This window comes from Emiliania huxleyi (genome assembly GCF_000372725.1).
Source record: "Emiliania huxleyi CCMP1516 unplaced genomic scaffold EMIHUscaffold_111, whole genome shotgun sequence".
Lineage (NCBI taxonomy): Eukaryota > Haptophyta > Isochrysidales > Noelaerhabdaceae > Emiliania > Emiliania huxleyi.
The window spans coordinates 233,944-256,839 of record NW_005201732.1 but is presented as its reverse complement, the minus strand read 5'-3'; the positions used below and the strand labels follow the sequence as shown (position 1 = coordinate 256,839).

Here is a 22,896-nt window from a genome sequence, read left to right as displayed (position 1 = left end):
GACGCATAAAGTAAGGAATGAGCGGAGAGTTTCGTGCAACAGTCCAGCGTAGAGCGAACAGAGTACACGGAATTGAGTGTCAGGAGGGAGAGGAGACACACTGGGCAATAACAGTGGAATGACACTGGCAATCGGAAAGGCAGGTGCAGGGCGCAGCTCGCCGTGGGATTCGCCTTGGGGTGCTGTGCTCGCAGCGGGGAGAGCGGGGAGAGGGTTGGTGCTGCGCTGTGGGCACGTGGCATCTAGCCGGCGAGGCCTCCCTGAGGCGTGCTGTCGTCCGGCTCAAAGCCCGAGGTGCCCTCGCGCAGCAGCAGCGTGTACCTCTGCTGTTCGACGGGCCAGTCCACCATGTCGGCCTTGCGTCGGGTGGGGGAGGCGTGTCGGAGTCTGCGGGTCTTGAGTGGGGCAACCTCGGCCAATCTCGGCCAGTCCCGGCTTGTCTCGCCTGGAACCACATCGCTTCGAACTTGTCGGGGCTTGCCTGCGGTCTCGCGGCGATCCAGGCCGTCGAAAGGGGGACGAGGACGGGCGGGGGATCGGGGGGTGGGTGGGTGGCGGGATGTGTGGGCTGCGCCTTGAACTGCTTGATCCCGTCTGCGATTCCAGCCTGCACCAACTCCTTGGCGCCGATGGTGACGAAGCTGCGAGGCGAGGGCCGGGGAAGGGGCGGCGGATGGGGGGGAGTGGCGGAGTGGGAGGCAAGTGTTCTCGCGAGCGTTTGCCTGTACTGCCCTCCGTACCGAACTTCTGCAAAGGACCACTCGCTGTCTGCGCCAGCGGCGGCGGTCTTGGCCTCGGATCTAGACGGGGTCTCAGGCGCCACGATGTCCGCGTTCGCGTCCAGCACCTCGAGTGGGATGCACAGCACCGACGCCTCCTCGCCGTCCTTTGCAGGCGGGGAAGGGAGGGAGAGGGTTTGGGGTCTTCCTCCTCGCCGCCTTTGCAGGCGAGGAAGGGAAGGAGAGGGTTTGGGGTCTAGCTGACGGCGGGCGAGAGAATGAAGGACCGGCCCCTCCCTCTCACGGTGTCCCATGCAAAGGGCCTCGCAAGTGGGCGTTGGTGAGGTGGCTGCGCGTGTGAAGTGGACTATCTCGGAGCCGTCGCCTCCTCAGCTTCCTTGGAGTCGCGAGGGAGGGCGGAAGCGGACTTGGCGAGGAGCGCACGCGTCTGCCGCTTCTCCTCGCGCAGCATCGTGAAGCGCTCCGCCAGGTTGGTGTCGCGAGCCGACTCGAGCGCCAGTGAGACGACACTCTCATCCACCGCGCTCGCCCACAGCATCCTCCACGCCTTGGCGTCGGCTCCGTCGCCCTGCTGCAGCGCCTCCATCGGGCTCGGAAGAAAGACATGGAGCGGATGTGTCTTGCCTTTCACTCGGACAAACAGCATACCTGGCTCGGGCTCATCCAGCTCCTCCACCATCCGGAGGTCGAATTTGCCCGTGCGGCTGGCCCGGTCGGGCGTCTTGCAGTATTCGACGGCAAAGCCGCTCGAGAAGAAGTAACGTCGCTCCCGCTGCGTGGGATCGCCCTTCTTGGACCGGTGGAGCCAGCCCTCGATGCAGAGCTCGTCCATGAATCGGTCGGCGCGGGTGGCAGCCGGCGACGGACGAGGGAGCGTGCTCGTCGAGGTCTGGTCGGCGGCGGCTTAGCCACCGGCCGTCCGCCCGCAAATCGCTTGGGCGTGAAATGAGCCCACAAGGCACTCGACGCCTCACGGGTCCCCCTTGCCCGGGGGGCGAGGGAACCTGAGATGCTGGGGCGAGCCTTGGCGAGGAGCAGCGTTCAGCTGTTCCCACAGCATGCTGGAAGTACCTCGCCAGTATCCGCCGCCGCACCGCAGAGCACTCGCCAGCAGTGTGCACCGCGGCTGCGTTCTCCTCACTCAACGTTCGCAAATCCTTAGAATTTCTTTTATAAATTCCACAAGAAAGAAAGGAAATTCAACAGACAACCCAAGGGAGGGATGGGAGGACCGCACGCAAAAAAGAAAGAAAGAAAACAGACATCCCAAGGGAAAGCGCAAAAAAGAAAGAAAGAAAACAGACATCCCGAAAGCGCAAAAAAGAAAGAAACCGCGCGCCTCGCCGCCGCAGCCGCCGCCGCCGCCTCGCCCTCCACGCCGCCGCCCACCCTCCTCCTCGACCTCCCTACGGACCTCCTCGTGCGCGCCTTCTCTCACTGCGACCCCGCCGACATCGCTCGCGTCGCGGCCGTCTCGCTGCTCTTCCACGCCTCGCTTGCGGAGGAGGGCATCCGCTTGCGCCTGCGAGAGGCCGGCTACGAGCCGCCGGCGCAGCCAGAATGCGAGAGGTGCGCCGTGCGGTGGCTGTGCGTCTATGCCTTGCTGCGCGAGTCCAACCCGCCGGCGAGGGCGGCCGCAGGCGAACGGCACAGCATCTTCATCGACGGCGAGGGGCGGCTCTCGTCGTGCGGCACGGCAGCGGAGGGTGAGGAGGGCGAGGAGGGCGAGGAGGACAAAGAGGAGGAGCTTCCAGGCCTTCTCGGCCACGGCGAGGGCGTGCTGCAGCTCAAGACGCCGACCCGTCTCCGGTCGCTCCGGAGGCGAGCGCGCGATTGGTGTGGCGGCGTCACGATACTTCAGCCTCGCTCTCACCGCGGACGGCGCCGTTTGGTCCTGGGGCTGCGGCGAGCCGGGACTCGGCGACGAGCAGCACCAGTGGCAGCCAAAGAAGATCGACGCCTTTGCTGGCCAGCGCGTCGTCACCGTGTCGGCTGGAGCCGCTCGCATCCTCGCCATCACCGCGGACGGCGCCGTCTGGAGCTGGGGCGATGGTTGGCGAGGCAAGCTGGGCCACGGCGACGAGCAGAACCAGCTGCTGCCGAAGAAGATCGAGTTCTTTGCGGGCCAGCGCGCCGTCGCTGTTGCGGCTGGATGGAGCCACAGCCTCGCCCTCACCGCCGACGGGGCCGTCTGGAGCTGGGGCTGTGGATACCAAGGCCGGTTGGGCCACGGCGACTACCAAAACCAGCTGCTGCCGAAGAAGATCGAGGCCTTTGCTGGGCGGCGCGTCGTCGCTGTGTCGGCTGGAGGCGAGCACAGCCTCGCCCTCACCGCCGACGGCGCTGTCTGGAGCTGGGGCTTTGGATACGCTGGCCAGCTGGGCCACGGTGACGAGCAGGACCAGCTGCTGCCCAAGAAGGTCGAGGCCTTCGCTGGACAGCGCATCGTGGCTGTCTCGGCTGGAGAGCGCCACAGCTCCGCCATCACCGCCGACGGCGCCGTCTGGAGCTGGGGCCGTGGAGCCTATGGCCAGCTGGGCCACGGCGACGAGCAGGACCAGCTGCTGCCGAAGAAGATCGAGGCCTTAGCTGGCCAGCGCGTCAAGGCTGTGTCGGCAGGGGGGAACCACAGCCTCGCCCTCGACGCCGACGGCGCTGTCCTCGCTTGGGGCAGGGGCGAGGACGCCTGCCTGGGCCACGGAGAGGACCTGTCGAACCAGCTGCTGCCCAAGAAGATCGAGGTGTGGTCGCGGGAGTGAGAGGGAGGGGGAGAGGGACGGAAAAAAGTGAAGCGAATCTGGGCAAAGGGCGATCACTCGCATTACGAGGGAGTTTTGTTGTGAAATCCCCTGTTCGGCCGACTCTTCGGCGGGCGCACAAACAGTCACAACCCCGAGAGTCAGCAGTCACGACAATCGCCAATCGGGGTTTTCCGCTCATTTCCGGCGCGCACAGCACAGTCAGCACGCTGCACGGCAACGCACCTCGCGTTTAAACCGACCTAGAGCTGTTCAAATTGTTGTCCCCAATAACCCCAGCTGCTGCCTAAGAAGATCGAGGCCTTTGCTGACCAGCGCGTCATCGCCGCGTCGACTGCTGGTCGACTGGAGACAGCACCACAGCCTCGCGCCCTCACCGCGCCGACGGCGACGTCTTTACCTGGCTCCTGCGTCCTGGGGCAAGGCAGGTTGCCCTCTTTAGCGCCTGCGTGCCGCAATTACACACAGGGATTTTAACGATATGAGTGTGGTGCTAGCCGTCGTTCCATTGTTTTCTTTTTTCTCTTCTCAAGACGGAGTTTCTTCTTTAGTCTTTGGGCTGGCTCCCGCCAATGAGGGTGCGCATCGACGCCGCCCCGCTCTCCTCGCCCAGCCTGCCGCACCGTTCGCTGACGCTCGACTCTGCGGCGTGGGCCACGTGCATGCTGCTCCTCGCCACGCCCGACGGCGGCGGCGCGCCGGTGGGCAGCCTACAGCTGCAGCGCGACCCGGCCGCTCCGTTCGCTGTGCACGCGAGCGGCCTGCGCCTGGCCAGTCCTGCCGACTCGCCGGAGGGCGGCGATGCGGCCAGGCAGCTGCTGTGGCACGCGGCGCGCGAGCACCCCGACTTGCGGTGCGGGAGCGCGTTGCTCGCCCGGCCGGTGACTCCGAGCGACGAGGGCGTTCTGCGCGGGCTCGGCTTCGAGCTCGCCGGCGGCGACGTGGCGGAAGGGAGCGGCGAAGACGTGGCGCAGGGGAGCGGCGCCAACGCGTCGGCCTCGCCGCTGATGGCGCTGGTGGCGCGGCGCGACCCTGCAGAGCCGTCCGGCTTCAGCCACGCGACGCTGCGAGTCTCGTGCATACGGCAGTCGCTCGCGTTCTGGTCGCTGCTCCACTACGAGCCGCGGCGCCGCTTCACGACGAACGGCGCCCGTGCCGCCTGGCTCTGCGCGCCTTGGACGCCCCTCTCCATCGAGCTGGTCGAGGCGCCTTGCGAGACGCACCCTCTTCCTTGCGAGACGCACCCTCTTCCTTGCGAGACGCACCCTCTTCCTTGCGAGACGCACCCTCTTCCTTGCGACGCACCCTCTAAACTTGCGAGACGCACCCTCTTCCTTGCGAGACGCACCCTCTAAACTTGCGAGACGCACCCTCTTCCTTGCGAGACGCACCCTCTGCCGAGCCCACGCCACGCCCGCATGCGAGAGAGGCGGATAGAGCGCCGCCACCACTCCAGACGCGCTCTGGCGGCCCCTCTGCACCGACGCACTCCCCCTCCCTTCCCCGGCCTTGCCTGACGCCCGCCCGCCCCGACAGGTGCCGCCGGCGGTGCTGCAGCGGCCGGCGCGCCCGCCGTCGGACGCGGCGCCGGGCCCGGCGCACCTCTGCCTCGACGTGACCGCGCTCGGCGTGTCGCTGCCGGACACGCTCGCTTCGCTGCAGCACCGCTCCGCCAGCCGCTTCGGCCGCCCTCTCCGCGTGGTGTCGCCCCCGCACCAGCAGATGATGGGCGACTTGGTGGCGGAGGTCGCAATCGTGCGCGCGCCCGACGGGTTCCCGCTCCGCCTCACGCGCAGAGCGTGCACGCTCGCGCAGAGCCTCGCCCCCGACTGGGAGCTGGAAGAGTAGCGTGCGGGAGGGAGGCTAATCGGACTTAAGCGTCAAGGGACGTACGACGCCTGAGATCTCGATACACGGTGACGAACCTGACGTCGTGCGTCTCAGTACACAGTAAGGTACCGTAAGATATGATCTACCGTGTACACGTCTCTAGAGAAAATACGGAATAGGAATAGAGGCGTGTGGAGCGGGGCCCCCCAAGCCCCAAGCCCATTGCGGTCTATTTGTGTCGGCAGTCGGCCGTACACTACAGCGTACTCGTACATGTCGCTGCGCTTCCGGCCCTCTCACATAAATACACCCGCCTCAACACACACGGGCGCCAGAGGAATGTCGGCGATCTCGACCAAAATGACCGGGCACGCTGGGCGCCGAAGGCGCGACAGCCTAGGGGCGGGGCTTCAGATCTGCTTCAGATCCGTAGGCCGTCTCTCCAACCAAGCCCGAGGTGAGGTAGAGCTCGACCAGAGAGCTCGACCAGAGAGAAGAGCCTGCGAGAAGCCCGCGCGGCTTCACGTCGACAGGAACCGCGCGCGCACCGCCTTTGTCATGCGGCGGCACGCGGAGCCGTCGTCCTTGCCAAAGAGCCTGTAGCGGCTCGCGGCTACCATGCGGTAGCCAAAGTCGCGCAGCGGGCGGGGCAGCGCCGCGAGGGCGTAGAGGAAGCAGTAGGGCGCGCCGCAGTGGCGCAGCGTGCGCAGCGCGGCCGAAGAGCGCACGTGGGCGCCGCACTCGTCGATGAGCACCACCGTCGACACATCGAGCGGCAGCCCGTGCCTAATCAAAGGAGCGGCCCACCCAACATGAGTCGACCTGGCGACGAGTCGAGTCGGCGCGTCGAAGCGGCAGCCCGCGCCGCGTGAGGATGTCCTTGCCCGGCTCGGACTGCAGCGCGCAGAAATGGATCCGCTGGTCGGCGTTGTGGTCGAGGAGGAAGTGGACGAAGGTGGAGCAGAGCAGGCAGACGCCGTCGAAGAGCAGGATCACCTACTCCAACCACTTCAAGACATCTCCGACGTTGTGTTTCGGACGCCGTCGAAGAGCAGGGCCCACCTTGGGCTCGTGCGGCGCGGGCGGCGGCGGCGGCAGCACCGTCATCGAGAGCCACGCGGAGGCGGCGTCGCCAAACTTCCAAAAGGCGACCCCGACGGGCCGCTCGGCGCACGCGGCGACCTTTGTCCACTCGAGGATCCGCTTGGTGACGGCGGCGACGGCGCCCGAGAGCACGAGCCTAGGGAGGGTGATCTCCCCAGATCTCCCCAGATCTCCCCAGATCTCCCCCGAGAGCACGAGCCTAGGGAGGGTGCCGAGCAGGCTCAGGGGGGTGCTCCGGCCCGCCGCACCACACTCGAGCGGGAGAGGCGAGCCCGGTGAAGGCGAAGGGAGATGTGGGGAGATATGGGGAGATATGGGGAGATCTGGGGAGATCTGGGGAGATCTGGGGAGGCGAGCCCGTTGAATGCGACGACGCCGTCGTGCGGCCCGAGCGAGACGCAAAACACGCGAGGCGACCGCTCGCAGCCGACCGCGCCGCGCGGGTACTCTTCGAGCGGCCTGAGGGTCGGGGCCTCGGGCTGACCTCCGGGCTGACGCCGGACGCGTCTCAGGCGCGGGGCACGCGTCGAGCGGCCTGCCCGCGGCAGAGCGGCGCATGTCTGGGAAGTATCTCGGAAGTGTCTAGGAAGTGTCACCTGCCCGCGGCGGAGCGGCGCATGTTCTCGGCGGCGACGTGCGCGTTGAGCTCGGCCGTGTGTCCGAGCTGCAGCTCTCCCGCCGGGAGGGAGGCGACGTCCCCCATCCCGAACACGCGCGACCAGCCCGAGGCCGGAGACCCGTTCTGCTCGGCGGGCTGCAGCTGCGGCGTGAGGCGCAGCCGGCGCCTGGGGCGATGCGGCAACCGCTGAACATCGTGTGGCCTGACGCACGCTGCGGCGCCGGCAGCGCTCCTCGAGCTGCTTAGCGAGGAGGACCTCGGCTGGGCTCGGCCAATCTCGGCCGATCTCGGCCGATCTCGGCTACTTGCGCGCCGCTCGTCAAGCTGCGAGGCGAGGGAGCCCTCGAGGGGGGCGGAGGCGGGCGGGGCTCCCATGCAAGGGTAGACGATGTCGGCGGAGAGGACCTGTGCCCGTCCCGCGGACTGTCAGTGCCGGCGAGAGGGAGATGAGGTCCGGCTAGGAGTGGGGGTGCGCAGCCGGCGCCTGGCCGCCCACAAGCGTGACCGAGTCCGGCCGCACCGACTCGACCTGAAGTGAAGACGCACCCGGCCTCACTCCTTGCCCAGCGGACAGCCGGGAGGCAAGAGAGGAGGGGCCCGCGAGGAGTAGTGCAGCGCCGCGCCGCGCAGCTCGAGCCAGCGGGCGGACGCCTAGTGCTGAGTGACTGGTTGCTCACCAGTGATTGATGAATACCTGCTCGAGCCAGCGGGAGGACGCCTCTCCGACGGCGGCGGGCAGGCCTACAGAGGCGGAGGCCCCGAGCAGGGTCCCGAGGTAGAATGGCGTGCGGACGCGCGGGTCAAGGCGCGTGCGGAGGGCGTGCCGGACCAGAGGGAGGCGCTGCTCTCGGCTAGTCTCTGCTAGTGTCGGCTGGTGTCGGCTGGTGTCGGCTGGTGTCGGCTAGCTTCTGCTAGTCTCTGCTAGTCTCGGCGTGCCCGAGCAGAGGGATGTGCCGGACGTGACGAGGGTGACGGAGACGGAGGGGTACGCGTCGAGCACCTGGTGGGGTGGGGGAGGGGGAGGTCGGGGGAGAGGAGAGGAGGGGGAGGGGGAGGGAGGAGGAGAGAGGGGGAGGGAGGAGGGGGGGATGCGGGGGAGGTGCGGGGGAGGCGCGGGGGGAGGTGCGACCTCGGCAGCAAGCTCGACAGCGACAGGGCCCCCGCCGGCGATGAGGACGGAGGAGGCGCGGGCGAGGCGGGCGGCAGCCTCTTCCCACGAGCGGCGGCGCGAGGGCAGGTCCGGCTCGCGCGGCGACGCCTTGACGGGCGCTGCCGCGTACGACGACCCTGGAGGAGGGAGACAGACGGGAGTGAGGAGGGAGGCGCGAGGGGAGTGACGGGTGTGCGTGGTAGCTCTGTCTCACGCATCGCACACCCGCACCGAGGGAATGCGAGGGCTGCGGATACGGTGGTTGCAGCGCGAGGGCGGTGGAACCAGTGGACTATAGCTGAGCACGCGTCGTCTCCGGTGCCGGCGCCAACACTACGGGGATGTGTGTGTCGCATCTGGCAGCAGGAGAGCCGCATCCGAGCAGCAGGTAGTCAAAGGGAATCTGCGCCTCCTCACCGTCGGCCGTGCGGAGGGTGATTTCGGTGGGGTGGACGGCAACCACCTCGCCCACCACCAGCTTATTCCGCCGCCGCGGCAGCGGCCCCGACAGACGACTCAGCCACGACGGCTGCACGAAGAGACGGAGCACGCCGGGCGTGTACTCAAAGTAGTCCTTGAAGTCAACGAGTGTGACATCGTAGCTGTCGCTGAGGGCGCGCTGCGCCCACAGGCCCGAGAAGGAGCCGCCAACCACCACCACCGACGGGCGAGACAGCAGGAGGTCACTGCTTGACCGCGTCACGCCCTTAAACAGCGAGGCAACTGTCTGGCTGAGAGAGAGGACGAGGAGGAGAGCGACGTCGACGACGGACAGCAGCGTGATGATCAGACCGCACGTGGCGTCGACCGAGCCCTTCCGAAGGATGCTGAAGGTGGACATGAACGACGGAGGCGCAGTTTCCGGAAGCGAGGGCTTCTCGGCCCGCCGACCAGTTGGCATCTGACGGGCGATTCGTATACGCCGTTCGGCTCATCAAAAGAATTCGCGGTCTAGCGCGGTGCTTGTGCGTATCTTTCAATCTGGGGGGGGTTGTGCTTTTGAATGAAGGCGACCACACACAACAAGAGAAAGTCCCTCTCACACAACATACTCATACAGTTGTTCGAATCTATCTCTCAGAGAGAGATTTTGTGCTTGTCGAAACAATATACGGCACGCAAGACCCAACACACCTGGTGTACGCTCTCACGCCGGCAGCTCGGTCGACGTCGAGTCTCGCGTCTGCTCGGACGAGCGCCACTCGAAGCGCTGCTTGTCGCCGCAGCTCGCCCAAAAGGAGCGCCACAAGATCTTGAGCCTGCAGCCCGGCCGCTCCATCGCCGCGTGGATCCGGCCCTTGAGGTGCTCGAAGGCGTCCTCTCGCAGGCCGTAGCTCTGCGCCACCCGGCGCTGGCCGGCGGAGGCGGCAGAGTGGAACTCGACGAAGAGGTACGACACCTGCAGGGGCGGCCGAGGGACGGCTCGGGGAGGGATCGTCCGGCGTGGAGCTCGGCGGAGGCGTGCGAGACCGAGCAGAGGAGCTCCGGGTCCGCGACGAGCGGCTCGAGCGCCCAGTACTCGGAGCCCTCGATGTCGAGCTTGATTGCCACCACCGCCGAGGCGTTGAGCGAGCGCACGCGCGCGACGATGCCTCGCAGGTCGTAGCTCTGCCCAGAGATGGAGGTCGTCTCGCGCGCGACCGGCTTGTCGCCGACGTGCACGTCGCCCCACCGCAAGCCGCTCGCGGAGACGCCCCACACGTTGTCTGCGTACCGCACGACGCGGCGAGACTCGTCCGGCGCGGTGACGTTCCCGAGCGCAGCCTCGACGAAGCGCACGTCATACTTTTGCGCCCGGTGGTCCTGCTCCTGCCTTCGCAGCAGCGGCAGCAGCGCCGGAGCGGCCTCGAACGAGCGCACGCAGAAGGACGCCGGCTCCTTGAGCGGCTGCATCGCAGCATTCCGCTCCGCCTGCGAAAGCTGGCTCCAGTAGGAGGCATACTGCCGGCTCGGGCTGCGCAGCCCGCACGAGTGAAAGTGCCCCTTGATGAATGCGCGGACGGACTCGCCGGTGTTGGAGCCGCCGTCGAGAAAGACCCTCCCGCATCCGTCCAGCTCGAGCGCAGAGTAGTCGTCCGGCACTGCCCGGTGCGAGCCACGCAACCGACGCTTTCGCCAGCGGCCGTTCCTGCTGCCGCTGGTGTCGTTCACGAGCGCGAGCAGGACGGCGAGCAGCAGCATTGCGGCCAGTAGTCTGTATGTGCACTAATACGGCGGCAAACGCAAGCTCAAAAAGAAATTCTTGTGGCCACCTCAGAGAAATGAAAAACCCCGTGCCCATGCCGAGACCGCTAACTCGAGCGAGCCCAAGCAGCGCCGGGACGCTCCTCTCCACCGTGATGCTCCTCGCCATCATCGTCACCACGACGTGGCTGCGGACGGGCGTCGCCCACGACATCGTGCGCCCGCTCTCCAACGTCGCCGAGATCCCTGCCTCGCCTGCCAGGAGCGGCGTCAAGCTCATCGCTGGGCAGGTGCGCGGGTAGAGCTCTCCACCATACTCTGCCGCGATCCCGGCTGCTGCGAGCACGGCGCCGCCCGGTGCGCGCGACATGACCCCTGCCGTTCCCGCGCACGCAGGTCGCCGAGGAGCACGTGGAATGCCAATGCGAAAACACGACGAATGTGCGCGCGCCTGCCGCCGCCATGCAGCCCTGCCCCTCCCCGCCGTCGATTTCGTCGCCGTCCGTGCGCGCGCCGCCGTTCACTCCGCCGCCGCCGTCGCCCCCACTTCCGCCGCCCCCGTTTTGCGCCTCGCCGCCGCCGCCGTTCTCCTTTTTCCCGCCGCCCGCGCTTCCCTCAGTCGCGCGCGCGTGCGGCTCGCCTGCGTCGCTGCCGCCCCCCCTCTCGCCGCCGCTCGGCTCCCCTCACAGCCTCGTACAAGGGTGCCGCCGTCGGCGCCACAGCCTTGGCTCGCCCAAACGGTGACCCTCCCCCATCCCCCTCGGTTCGCCCCACCTTCTTCAGAACCAAATCCTCACCCCCCCCCCACTGCGCCCCATAAATAAATAAATAAAAACGGACACCTCTCTACTGTGAGATGGGTAAAAAAAGGAACAGGCCCCCGCCCTTGCGAAAATCAGGTGCCATCGCCACGTTTCCGTCGGATGAATTATGTGGAATCGTACCCCTCGGTGGTTTCCAAACCTATTCAAAAATGGCCGCTTACAGAAATCGGCAAAAATTCAACCGTCACAACAACATCATTGCGAGAGCGCAGCGGGGAAGCAACCAGTTGCTATTTTTCACCTTTTTTGAAAAGCGTGAACCGTGATGCGTGTTATGGCTTTTGCTGTCACACCGTCCCACACGTTTGAAGCTGTCCACTCTCGTTCATCCCATGCCCCGATGGCCCCTGCCTCACCCCTCGCCCTCACATGCTCGGCGTCTTCACGTTGTCCCTTCCGCCCGCGGCGCGCGAGCGCTCGAGCCAGAGCGGCTCGTTGTCGAGGCCGTCGGCGTCGGCGTCGTCGAAGCAGATGGCCTTGGCGTAGTCGCGCAGGATGGAGCGGTCGTACTGCGGGAAGGCGGCGCAGAGCTGGTTCGCCTTGCGCGAGCGCAGCCGCGCGGTGAACGGCTTGATGCCGAGGTTGGCGCGCTGCTGCGCCCCGAACTGAGCGCAGAGGAGGAAGAAGGAGAAGGTGCCGAGGGGCGGCTCCATCCACTGCCAGGTCCAGATGCCGACCTCGAGGAGCGTGTCGGTGCCGCCCTCGTCCGGCAGCGGCGCCATCACGTAGTGCCGGTTGAAGCTCATCGCGAGCTCGAGGCTAAAGACGAGCGGGATGGATGCCCAGCCGGCCGCCTGCGCCGTGACCCAGCCGGCGTAGTACGGCGCTTTGAGGAGCGCCGACTCGCCGGTCCCGTACCGCGCGATCTCCACGATGCGCACGCCCGCCGCCTCATAGTCCACGTCGTCCACCCACATGATGTCACGGCGCAGCCGCTCGCGAGACGCGATCAGCGAGCCTCCCTGTGTTTTGGTCATGAGGAAGAGCATCTCGCCGCTGAGCTCCGAGATGTGCCGCGGCATCTCCCGCACCATCTCGCGCGTCGGCCCACCCTTTGAGCCGCCGTTGGCGCCAGCCGCCGTGCCGCTCGAGCAGGCGCGCGGCGCAGAGAGGAGCGGAGCGATCCGTTGCCGAGCGAGCAGCGTGGGAGGGAGCAGCGTGGGAGGCCGTGCGGCGGCCGAAAACCCCCATGGCCGCCTCGCCGAGCGAGGCAGTCTGCAGGCCATCTCCGACAAAGCCGTCCACAAGCAAAAAAGAAATAAATTCCGCGCAACGGCGCTTACCTCGCATGCCCAGCCAGCGTCCATCTGTGTTGTGTTCTGAAGAGTTGTTCAGCTGCATGAAACTCAATAGTGCATCCGCGAAGAGCGAGGGTGCGCACGAGCGCACCCTCGTGCCTCGAGGATTGGCCAACGTGCAACGTCGCTCGTCGGATCGGGCACACAAACTTGGTTCGGCGCATAGCTGGCGAGTGTGCCGTGACGGTGTGCGAGCACGAGTGTCGCGACCTCTGGGCCACCTGGGTCCTGGCTCAGCAAGCAGCTGCACCCCAAGGCGCAAGGGTGGCCTAGGCCAAGCCGATCCGACTGCTCTCTGGGAGCACGAAGCACGTGGTGTTTTGTCACGTGGTGTGAGAGAGAGACATCGCCACCCCGCGTTTCTTTTTTAGTGTTTTAGACATTTCGAGCAAACTTTTCAGTGTGTGCTCTTACTGAGCCCTGGTCTGACCGCCTGACAGCAAACCCCGGACAGCGCCTGACAGTGCCCGACAGCCTGACAGCGCCGACAGCACTTTCTCCGACAGTCTGACAGCACACGTATCTGACAGCCTGACAGCAGAGTCTGACAGTCGAGGTGCTCCGTCGCTGTCAGGCCCTAACGTGACAGCCTGACAGCTGCCCGACAGCCCGACAGCACACAGTGGCCTGACAGCAGCGCTGACAGCCCGACAGCAGCACAGACCGTACACAGTCAGACCCCGTAGAGCCTCTTTCTTGTGCCCCATGAGGGTATAACAAAACTATTACATGCAAAGACATGTGAGTGTGGTCCATGTAGTCATGGGATGGTCATGGGTCTCTCTCTCAACCCTTCCGTCCCACACCTCTGCGCGTCTGCGGGGACCCCTCTCTAGCACCGGCGGCTGTGCTACTACAAATGAAGCTACCAGCTAGCCTTCTGGGGCCCTACAGTCATATGCCTACGGCGTCTGGGTGGGGGTGGCCGCCGCCGTCTGTGCCGCCGCCGCCGCCTGCGCCTGCGCCGCCATATGCGCTCCCCAGGCGGCCGCCGCCGCCGGCGTGATCACGCCGTGTAGGAGGAGAGGCTGAGAGTATGTGTAGTAGAGTCCTGCTGGTCTCCTCTTGATAGTGTCATAAGTGTGGCTGGTGTGTGTCAGAGCCTAACAGCACCCCGACAGCACCACCTGACAGCACCTGACAGCAACAGCCCAACGTCTGACAGCAGCAGCAGCCTGACAGCTCTGACAGCTCCGACAGCGTCTGACAGCAACACCCGACAGCTCCGACAGCACCCGACAGCTACAGAGCACCTCGACTGTCAGACACGCACCCGACAGCACCCGACAGCACTGACAGCACCTGACAGCTGGTCTGACAGAGGCACCTGACAATGCCTGACAGCTGCCCGACAGCCCGACAGATCACCTGACAGCACCTGACAGCCTGACAGCCAGGGCTCAGTGCTCTTACGTATTTTCAGTGACAGTGTACTTTTAGCTTACTGGGAGGAAAGGGAGAGGGAGGCGCGCTTTCTATAAAGCCCTTGGGGGCCCACCAGCACCACTCAGCGCAGTCGGAGAAGCCGGTGAATGAATCTTCGGAGAGGAGGTGGGGCAGTCATCACTGCCGTTCGAGAGATTGTGCGAGATTGTGGGTTGAGAGAGCTTGCGTCTCTCTCTCTCTCAGTGTTGTGTGTACTTTTAGCTTTACTTACTGGAGACAAGATCTCTTACTGGCTCTCTCTCTGGGTGGCGGGGGAGGCATTCACTTCCGCGCACTAAGTTAGTGCGCCTAAGGACGGACTTCATGAACGGCCGAGCAATATTTCGTCATTAATATTATTAATTGATGCTTTTTGCGCGGCTGAGCCCCCCCCCCCCCCCTCCCCCGCGCCCATTCCCTGCCCTCTCTCCCGCCACGCACTCCGTCAGAGCCCTCTCCCCTCTTGCACAACAGGAATTTTGACAAAATTAATCAGATGCATCAGACAATGGGGTGCCCATCCCGGAGTGGTACGAGCGGCCCGCCGGACCACTCCCCTCGCGGCCGGCCGGAGGTACTCACTTCCGCGCACTAAGTTAGTGCGCGTAGTGTCCCGGCCTCCGACCACGACTCCCGGGAGCACTTCACCACTTGACCCGCCTCGCGCGCACCAACTAGCCCTCGTCCAGCTCACAGACTAACTTGCGTCGACTTAGTTCCCCGCAGGGCCCGGGACAACTCACTCACTACATCATCTGTGCTCTTCACACGAGTTAGAGGAGAGAGAGAGAGAGAGAGAGAGAGAGAGAGAGAGAGAGAGAGAGAGAGAGAGAGAGAGAGAGAGAGAGAGAGAGAGAGAGAGAGAGAGAGTGCGAGTTAGTGACGCCTCCTGTCCCGGAGGAGGACTGCTGATTTTTTGGCTGGTAGGTTCTTGGACGCTTGACATGTTTCTTTCTTTAGTGTCTCTAGCTCTTACGAACAGCCCCGCAGGTTTTTCTTCCTTTTGCTTGCGGCCTACACAGTCGTACCAAGCACGAACGCGGCGCCAGCTCGGCTAATTACCTTAACACGCGGCGTGGCGGCAGGACGTCGGGACCGCGATCAGGATGTCCTCCTCCGCCGAGGACGCAAAGACGCTCGGCAACAGGGCCTTCGCCAAGGGCAAGTACGCTGCGGCCGTCGAGGCGTACACCGAGGCCATCAGCCTGAGTCCTCGGCCAGTCTACTACACGAATCGCGCCAACGCCCACATGAAGCGCGGCGCGTGGCGCGCGGCGGCGGACGACTGCGCGTCAGCGTTGGCGCTGGGCAGCGTGGCGACGCGCGAGCGGATCAAGGCGCACTACTTCCTCGGCCGAGCGCACGTCGAGCTCGGGGAGTGGCAGTCGGGGATCGAGGCGCTGGCGACCGCTCACGCGCTGTGCAAAGAGGAGACCGTCCCCTTCAAGGACGACATCCGCTCCGCTCTGCTCGGCGCTCGGAAGCGCGCCTGGGAGGCTGCGGCGCCCGCCGGCGGGCGCGCCATCAAGGCGCTCCGCCGCGAGCTGCCGTCGCTGGGGCAGTCCCTCGGCAGCGAGGAGGAGCGGGCGGCGGTGGTCGAGACGGCCACGCGCGCGGTGGGCTGGCTCGAGGAGACGCACGGCCTCCCGCGGCAGAGCCTGCCCGACTACCTCACCTGCCAGATCTGCATGGACTTGCTGCTCGACCCCGTCATCACGCCGTGCGGTGCACGCGCAGCGAGCCGCCGCCTCCCGACCAAGCAAAGGCCACGCCCGCGACGCGTCCACCCCGCCGCCCCGCAGGCATCACCTACGACCGCGCCTGCCTGCAGCGCCACCTCGAGGCGCGCGGGTCCTCTGGCGGCGAAGCCTAGATGCGGACAGACAACAGGTACGCGAGCAGCTGCTCACGGCAAGCTTCTCGACAGCGTTCAAGACGTATCGCAGCGCGTGTGTTCCCTGCGGCGAACGCAGCCGACTCACCGCCGTAGGCTGCGACCCCGTCTCGGGCAAGCCCCTCTCGATGAGTTCCGTCGTCCCGAATCTCGCGCTGAGAGAGGCGACGCCGCCGCCCGCACCGCCGCCGCCCGTACCGCCGCCGCCACCGGCCCGCGCACACGTCCGCACCGCCCGCAGGTGCTCGACCGTTTTCTCGAGGAGCGGCCATGGGCGTATCAGTGCATGGAGTGCTGACACGCCCCTAGGTCTATGACACTGCTATGAGCTATGACAGAGCAGACACGACTCACGAGCGCAGCCGCAGGCGCCAGGCGGCAGGCGGAGGGCCCCCGCCGGAGGCGCGTCGTTCTGGTTCTCGATTATTTTGGGTAGAATCGGCTAATATCGAGTCCCTTCGTCGCGAGCGACTCGCGCTGAGACCCGACGCCGCGCCCGCGCTCTCTCTCTCGGAACGTCTCGGACGAGACGCGCTCGCCATGGCCAATCACCACACTCCGCTCTCTCGCGCGCGCTAACATCCGAGCATCGGCCCGTGCGTCACGCGACGCACGCTATGGCACAAGCACAGCGCCCTGCGGGAGATCGAATCATACCCGCTGGACGGCGAGGCCCATGCAGGCCAGCAGCCTAGTAGCTGTCGTCGGGAGAGAGCGCGCCATTGTCACCGAGGAAGGCAGCGGCGAGCGCCGGCGTGTCCGAGCATACGTACTTGTCGTCGCCGATGCCCTCCTCCACCATCCAGTCGGGCGCGAGGAAGCAGGTCATGTCAACGTCATCCACGGGCTCCGCGCACGAGAACCAGTTCTGGAGCTCCGAAGCGACCTCGTCAACCTTGGGCTGTTCGAACGGCGTCGCGATCGCCTGCTTCTCCGGCTTCTGAAGCCGGCGGCAGGAGGCGGAGGACGAGTAGTCGACCACCGGCTTTGAGCCAATCGTGACTCCCAGCGCGAGGAGAGCCACCGTCATGGTTCCTATTGCAAATGGCGCTGAGCGCTGCCGAGACTGGCCGAGATGACAATCAAGCCCGCGCGCGGAGGGAGGAAGATTAAGAAAACCGAGGCAAAAGAACGCCATTAAGCGGTGTGGTGTATGTCGCCCGCGCGCCGCTTAATGGGTAGGGGGGGGGGGGGGGTAGGAGCCGGAACGTAGTTCGCGGCGAGAGGAAGAAGAAGAAACCGCGCAGCTCGCACACAAAAAGAACCTTGCGGCGTGGTGTATGTCGCGCCGCGCGGTCCTAGCCCGCTCGCTGGCCGTCCTCACCTTGCCTCAGGGCCTTCTCCCTCGTGCGCGAGCAGCCGAGTTCACGACGACGGCCGGCGGCGCGAGGCGGAGCAGCGGCGACGGCGACCCTCACCGGCTCGCGGTGCCGGAACTGGCGCCCGGCTCGCGCCGCCTGTACCTCTGTCGCCATGGCGAGACGGACTGGAACGTCGCCGGGCGCGTTCAGGGCATGACGGACATTCCTCTGAACCCAAACGGCCGCAGACAGGCGGCGGCGCTCGCGGCGATCCTGGCCGACGTCCCGATCGGCCTGGTGGCATCGTCCGCGCTCGGACGAGCGTCTTCGACGGCGGACGCGGTCGCCGCGCTGCACCCGGGAGCGAGGCGGCTGGTCGACGCGAGCTTCAACGAGATGAACTTTGGCTCGCTCGAGGGAGAGGAGCTGCGCGGCGGCTCGCCGCGCCGCGAGGAGTATGAGGCGCGGCTGGCCGAGTGGGAGGCGGGCCGCACGAGCGTGCGCCTGCCAGGCGGCGGCGAGTCGCCGGAGGAGGTTGCGGCGCGCGCGCTGAAGGGGCTGCGAGAGCTGGGAGCGCTACCGCCCCTCGCCGCCGCCGCTGGAGGTGCGGGTGTGCCGTCGTGCCCGAGGCACGTCTGCCTCGTGGCACACGGGCGCTTCAACAAGATCTTGCTCGCGGCGCTGCGGGGAGACGTCTCGCGTGCCTCGCAAGTGGCGCAGGGCAACACGGCAGTCAATATTGTAGACATCGACGAGGGCGGTGCCTGCACCGTCGTCGCGGTCAACTTGCTGGACCATCTGCGGGCCGCGGCCCAGCCGCCTGCTTGACCGCTTGTGGCGCTTGAAAGTACAATCATGTATGAGAGAGTGTTTCGTCGTCCGCGCACGGGGTATGCTGACAAACTAGAGTCAGACCGCGCACCGCGTCACGGTGACCGGATCTCGACCCGCGGCGCACACACACACACAGCTCCCAAGAGAGAACAAACGGGCGGGATGCTCTCTCACAACCATGTGCTCACAGCGAGCCCTCTGACACGGATGTGCCACGTACTGCATGAGCACATGTGTACCGCGTGTGAGGTCAGAGCTCACTCTTGTCGGCTACCAAGGCTGCCCTGGCCGCGGCGAGCGCGCGGTCGGAGGCCCTCCTCCTCCCCTCCAGCTCGGCGAGCAGCTGCCGCAGCATCAGCTTCTCGCTGGCGCGCGTCACCACCGCCAGCCGACGGCGCGAGCCAAGCTCGAGATGGCCGCGGCTTCTTTGAGCAGCGCCAGCCGCCAGCGGCGCCCCGAGCCGCGCTGCGTCGCTCGCGCCGAGGAGGGCGGCGTCCTCCAGGCCGGTGGAGAGGGCCTCCCGCTCCTACCCCTCGGTGCAACCTCGGGTGAGCTGGGGTGGTGGGGAGGGCGCCCCGCTCCTACGCGTGAATGCACCCAACGCCTATGCGTGTGAAGGCACGGGCTGCTGGTGCAGGGGGATACGGCGTGCGCACAGTCGAGTACACTCGGATGATGCGCGTCGCAGCGCTCGAGTGCATGGACCCGCGTCGCATGGAGACCGCTTCTCATTCCGCATCTAGCCTCCCGCTCCTCGAGCAGGGGCCTCAGCCGGCGCGCGAGCATCTCCTGCCAGCGCAGCTCGTTCCCTTGCGAGATGGGCGACCCCTCGAACGCCCTCGCGTAGCCGCGCCCCTTGTCGCCCGTCTGCTCGGAGCCTAGGCAAGGCCCGAGAAGGCTCAAGGAGAGCCGGCGGACAAGCCTCTTCCTCCCGCTGGCGGAGGAGCCGGCGAGCTCGTCGCGCGTCGCAGCGAGCACGCGCAGGGCGACGAGCAGGTCCGAGTCGGAGGAGAGGGAGGAGCGGCCAAGCGAGTACGGGGAGGTCAGGTTGCCGGCCTCGAGGATGCGGACCTTGAGCGGCGCGAGCGGGTCGTCGGCAGGCGGGCGTAGCTCGAGCTGGAGCTGCTCGTGCGCCTAGCCGGCGACCCGCGGACTGTCGAGTCTCTCGCCCAACTCCGAGCTGGGCGCGGGAGGCTCTTGCGCCGTCGTCGGGAGGGCGAAGCCGTGTGTGTTGAGGAGCTGCGCGTTGGAGCGAGGGCCGTAGTCGAGCAGCACCTGGTAATACAATTAATTAAATACACTAAATAATTAAATGAATTAAAGCAGCGAGGGCCGTAGTCGAGCAGCACCTGGTAATACAATTAATTAAATACATTAAATAATTAAATGAATTAAAGGAGCGAGGGCCGTAGTCGAGCAGCACCTCGGGGAGGCGATCTCGTGACATCTCGGGGCATCTCGGGGCAGCTATGCTCAATCTCGGGTCGTCTCGGGTCGTCTCTGGTCATCTCGGCTCAATCTCGGCTCGATCTCGCTCATCTCGGAGCTGAAGAAGGAGGATATGCACCTCCTCGCCCGCAGACACCTCCCTCGTCGCCACCAGAGTCAAGGCCTCGTCCGACAGAGGCAGCGACTCGTAAGACTCGCCCCCTGCCCCCGCCGCCCCCGCCGCCGAGTGCCAGTGCCGCGGCGAGTCGCCCCGCGCGTGCAGCTCCATCTTCGCGGCGGGTGGCGTGGACCGGCCCAGCTCCAGCCCCTGCTCCGACCCCTGCTCCGCCTCGCCCGCTCCCTCAACGTGCGAGGCGTGGTTGAGGAGGTCTGCGACTGGCGCGAGGACTCGCCAGCTCCCCTCGACCGCGCCGAGCATGAAGGAGCGAGACCAGACCGCGGACAGCGCCCACGTCCAGCGCGAAAGGCTGCCCTCGAAGTCCAGCGGCTCACTCCACGCACCAAAGATCCTCGCGTACTCGGCCCTCGACCAGCGCCGCAGCGCCTCAGCTCTCAGCCTGGCGGGCGAGGCCTGCAGCTGCAGCAGCTCTGGCTCGGACCAGGTGAGAGGCAGGTCGAACGAGGCGGGTAGCGCGCGGATCCACGGCGCAAGCTCTGGCGGCGGCACATCCACTGCACGCATCAAGAAGGCGGCCATCGCGACGTTGTCGTCGACCGCCGGGCCAGTGGCTTCAGCCCGCAGCAGCAGCGGACCCACACCCGGGTCTGCCCGTGCCCGGGCCGCCGTCACGCACAGCGGAGCAGGCGATCGCACCAGCAGTGCGCCCGCGGGTATGTCGGCGGCAGCAACCACACCAACTCCCGTCTCGGTGCTGTCCGAGAGCCGCAGCGAGCGGCTCAGCAAGCCCTGCTCATGCGCCCACGCTTCGATGGCCTCGACCGGCGGCAGCTCGTCTGCAGGGCAAGGTGCGAGCAGGCTGGCAAGCGCGAGGAGCCAAACGTGGAGCAGTCGCGGCATATTTGCTGCGGCCACGTGGATAAAGAATTCCTTTTGGCACTGCGAAAAACAAAAACCGCCGGCTCGCACACGCACGATTCACACAACAGGCAAAGCGTGGACGACGGCTTCTACTAGAACCCTTCAGCCGTCGTCGGAAAAAGAATTCTGGCGCCCGTGCGACGCACACAATACACCAAATCACAGGACTCAGCCACCCAGGTCGACCCGTCGGGGTCGAAACACCACTACGACGCGCTCGACTCAGGCCTCCACGTGGGCGGCCTACTGCGGGGCCACAGAGTCTGCCCTGTTGACAAGCTCGCGCGCCAGTCTCGCGGCGGTGGCAAAACGGTCGTCGTCCTTCCCCACGCAGTCGCGGCGGCAAGCGTCGAGCCCAGCGCGGATTCGCGCGAGGGTCTGAGGGCGCATCTTTGCAAGCAGCCCCAGAACTCGCTCCAGCACAGACGAGTAAGTAGTAAGAGCCTGCGAGCCCTGCGAGGAGCACCGACAGAGCCGCGCCGAGGCTATCGACGTGCTCCTCGGCGATTGAGGCGGGCTTTTTGTGATGACAGCGGCAACCAAGGTGCCTGTCGCCTGCAGGCCGGCCTCGATGATTGACTTGTTGCGAGCAGCCCACGAAGGTGCTGGGTTTGCATGGACGACCACCAGCCAGGCAGCCCATGCGCGTTTTGTCGGCTTATTGTTGACAACCTCTTTGAGCAGCTTCTCGTCATCGAGGAGCGGGCGCAGCACAGAGAAGTGAAACGACCCCAGCCGGGTGAGGGAAGAGAGGTCGGCATGCTGGAGCAGGCCTGGCGCTTCCCTCTTCTCGCGCTCCATCCGCGAGAGCAGCTCCAGAGTCAGCTTCTCTCTCTCGGCGAGCTCGAAGCCGAGGGCTGCCGCCCGCGCCGGCGCGGCGCGTCGAACGGCCTGCTGGAAGTGCCGGTTATACGGCAGCGGCCATGTCCTTGGGCGGGAGGTAGGACAGAACATGCTCCAGCGCGTCAAGCTCCAACATGACCGCGCCGCCTAGGACGGCGTCGTCGGCGGGGCGCGCAGCCGCAATCTTCTGACGCGCGGCTGCCGCCCGGCGGAACGAATGTTCCAAAGACGACATCGTATAGCCCACCTGGGCCACCCGCTCCGCCATGGAAGCGTCGAGCGCGCCCGCGCCAAGGGCTTGACATTGGCGGCGGCAGCCTCGAGAGCCGCGATCCGAACGCGCATGCCAGCGTTAGTGCGAGCCATTCAGGAGGATTCTTGGATTGTGGTTTCACACTGAAAGAAACCCGCAGGCCCACGTGTAGCACACACACGAGCGTCAGCGCGCCGGCCGATGCCGACCGTGGAGAGACCGAGATACACCAACCGTAGGACGACGGTTCACGGGCCTCTCGCGCCGGCGTCACGAGCGCCCATATCTGTGCTCCGATCCGCGGAGCTCCTGCTCCCACGCCTCCGCAGGGGTTGGCGGCTCGCCCGCTGCTTCGTCGGCCACGCTGCCTCCAGCGATGTGCAAGCACGCAGCCGAGATCAGAGCGACGCTGTAGTGGAAGCGGAGCCGGCCAGAGGCGTGGGCGTCGTCGGCGGAGAACCGCGCCGCCAAGACAGCGTGCAGCGTGCCCCACACCACCAGCACCAGGGCCACCTGGCGGCGTGTGGATTTCGGAGCTCGAGCGCCCACTAGCAGCAGCAGCGCGCCAGTCAGGCCGACGGCACTCGACGCGCGTTCGGGCGGCGGCAGCGGCGGCGGAGGGGGAGGCGGCTTGGCTCGACGCGCGAGCCAGAGCGGCAGCGCGAGCCGCGGCGCGACCTGTGCCTCTGGCTGCGGAATTCGCGCGCCATCGGCAGCCGCCAGGCTGACAGTACACAGGAAGACGCCGAGAACGAGCAGCCAGATCCGCAGCAAGTCAACGTGCGGAGGTGCCGACGAGCTGATCTTGGGCGCGGGTGGAGTGGTGTGGCTGAGCGGTGCAGCGGCGGAGGCGACCTCGAGACGGAGTGTGACGTGCGGCATATCGTTCTGCCCGGTTGCGTGTGGGGTGACGCTTGGTCTGAGAAAAAGAATTTTGCCTGGATCCTCACCTGTTCAAATGCTGTGTATCGGCGTGCCGCCTCAGTGGCTCAGAGGACAGAGCTCAGTATGAGACATGTGCGTCAATGAGAGTACGGTTCGGTCTCGGCTCTCGCCGCAATCTCCGTATCTCCCATCACACCTCGTGCGGTGCGCGGCGGTGGGGCTGCGTGTCCGCTCGCTCACGCTGAGTGTTTTGTTTCGAGAGTTTTGGCTCGTCCTAGATTTTCATACTAATCAGATCAACCAGCCCCGCAGGCGGGTCGTACTCGCCGCAATCGGCTCCTCCCACCAGCATGTTCACGTCATTCTTCAGCCCCGCACTCGCTATGCGAGCTGGGACGGCATCCGTTCCCCGGTATAGCCGCTTGGCAAGAGGGTCCGTGTACTGCCCAATAGTCTCGAGGATCT

At 66.1% G+C, this 22,896-nt stretch overlaps 8 protein-coding genes across 8 annotated transcripts; 4 read left to right on the top strand and 4 right to left on the bottom strand.

The window, feature by feature from the left end:
• Positions 1-4,068: 4,068 nt before the first annotated feature.
• EMIHUDRAFT_361389 (hypothetical protein) lies at positions 4,069-5,480 on the top strand (the record flags this gene model as incomplete). Its single annotated transcript, XM_005791602.1, has 2 exons — positions 4,069-4,704; positions 5,036-5,480. 2 exons carry the CDS (start codon positions 4,072-4,074, stop codon positions 5,345-5,347), a joined length of 945 nt encoding a protein of 314 aa, XP_005791659.1. The 3' UTR covers positions 5,348-5,480.
• A 370-nt stretch (positions 5,481-5,850) lies between these two features.
• Positions 5,851-6,322, bottom strand: EMIHUDRAFT_70011 (hypothetical protein; the record flags this gene model as incomplete). The annotated part of the gene is made up of 2 exons (XM_005791601.1): positions 5,851-6,151; positions 6,225-6,322. Coding segments are annotated over 2 exons (399 nt in total), but the record flags the coding sequence as incomplete, so codon positions are not given.
• Positions 6,323-10,541: 4,219 nt separating this feature from the next.
• On the top strand, positions 10,542-11,476 carry EMIHUDRAFT_223726 (hypothetical protein; the record flags this gene model as incomplete). Its single annotated transcript, XM_005791600.1, has 4 exons — positions 10,542-10,676; positions 10,783-10,827; positions 11,087-11,126; positions 11,286-11,476. The coding sequence occupies 4 exons, from the start codon at positions 10,542-10,544 to the stop codon at positions 11,474-11,476; spliced, it is 411 nt and encodes a 136-aa protein (XP_005791657.1).
• On the bottom strand, positions 11,464-12,255 carry EMIHUDRAFT_361388 (hypothetical protein). The gene has a single exon (XM_005791599.1). The coding sequence runs from the start codon at positions 12,242-12,244 to the stop codon at positions 11,576-11,578; it is 669 nt and encodes a 222-aa protein (XP_005791656.1). The 5' UTR covers positions 12,245-12,255; the 3' UTR covers positions 11,464-11,575.
• Positions 12,256-14,441: 2,186 nt separating this feature from the next.
• Positions 14,442-16,277, top strand: EMIHUDRAFT_454472 (hypothetical protein; the record flags this gene model as incomplete). The annotated part of the gene is made up of 7 exons (XM_005791598.1): positions 14,442-14,446; positions 14,660-14,705; positions 15,019-15,369; positions 15,496-15,658; positions 15,736-15,792; positions 15,924-15,991; positions 16,069-16,277. The coding sequence occupies 7 exons, from the start codon at positions 14,442-14,444 to the stop codon at positions 16,123-16,125; spliced, it is 747 nt and encodes a 248-aa protein (XP_005791655.1). The 3' UTR covers positions 16,126-16,277.
• A 241-nt stretch (positions 16,278-16,518) lies between these two features.
• On the bottom strand, positions 16,519-16,857 carry EMIHUDRAFT_223723 (hypothetical protein; the record flags this gene model as incomplete). The annotated part of the gene is made up of 1 exon (XM_005791597.1): positions 16,519-16,857. One exon carries the CDS (start codon positions 16,855-16,857, stop codon positions 16,519-16,521), a length of 339 nt encoding a protein of 112 aa, XP_005791654.1.
• Positions 16,858-17,107: 250 nt separating this feature from the next.
• On the top strand, positions 17,108-17,956 carry EMIHUDRAFT_223722 (hypothetical protein; the record flags this gene model as incomplete). Its single annotated transcript, XM_005791596.1, has 1 exon — positions 17,108-17,956. The coding sequence occupies one exon, from the start codon at positions 17,108-17,110 to the stop codon at positions 17,954-17,956; it is 849 nt and encodes a 282-aa protein (XP_005791653.1).
• A 1,510-nt stretch (positions 17,957-19,466) lies between these two features.
• On the bottom strand, positions 19,467-20,429 carry EMIHUDRAFT_108977 (hypothetical protein; the record flags this gene model as incomplete). The annotated part of the gene is made up of 1 exon (XM_005791595.1): positions 19,467-20,429. The coding sequence occupies one exon, from the start codon at positions 20,427-20,429 to the stop codon at positions 19,467-19,469; it is 963 nt and encodes a 320-aa protein (XP_005791652.1).
• Between the last annotated feature and the right edge of the window lie 2,467 nt (positions 20,430-22,896).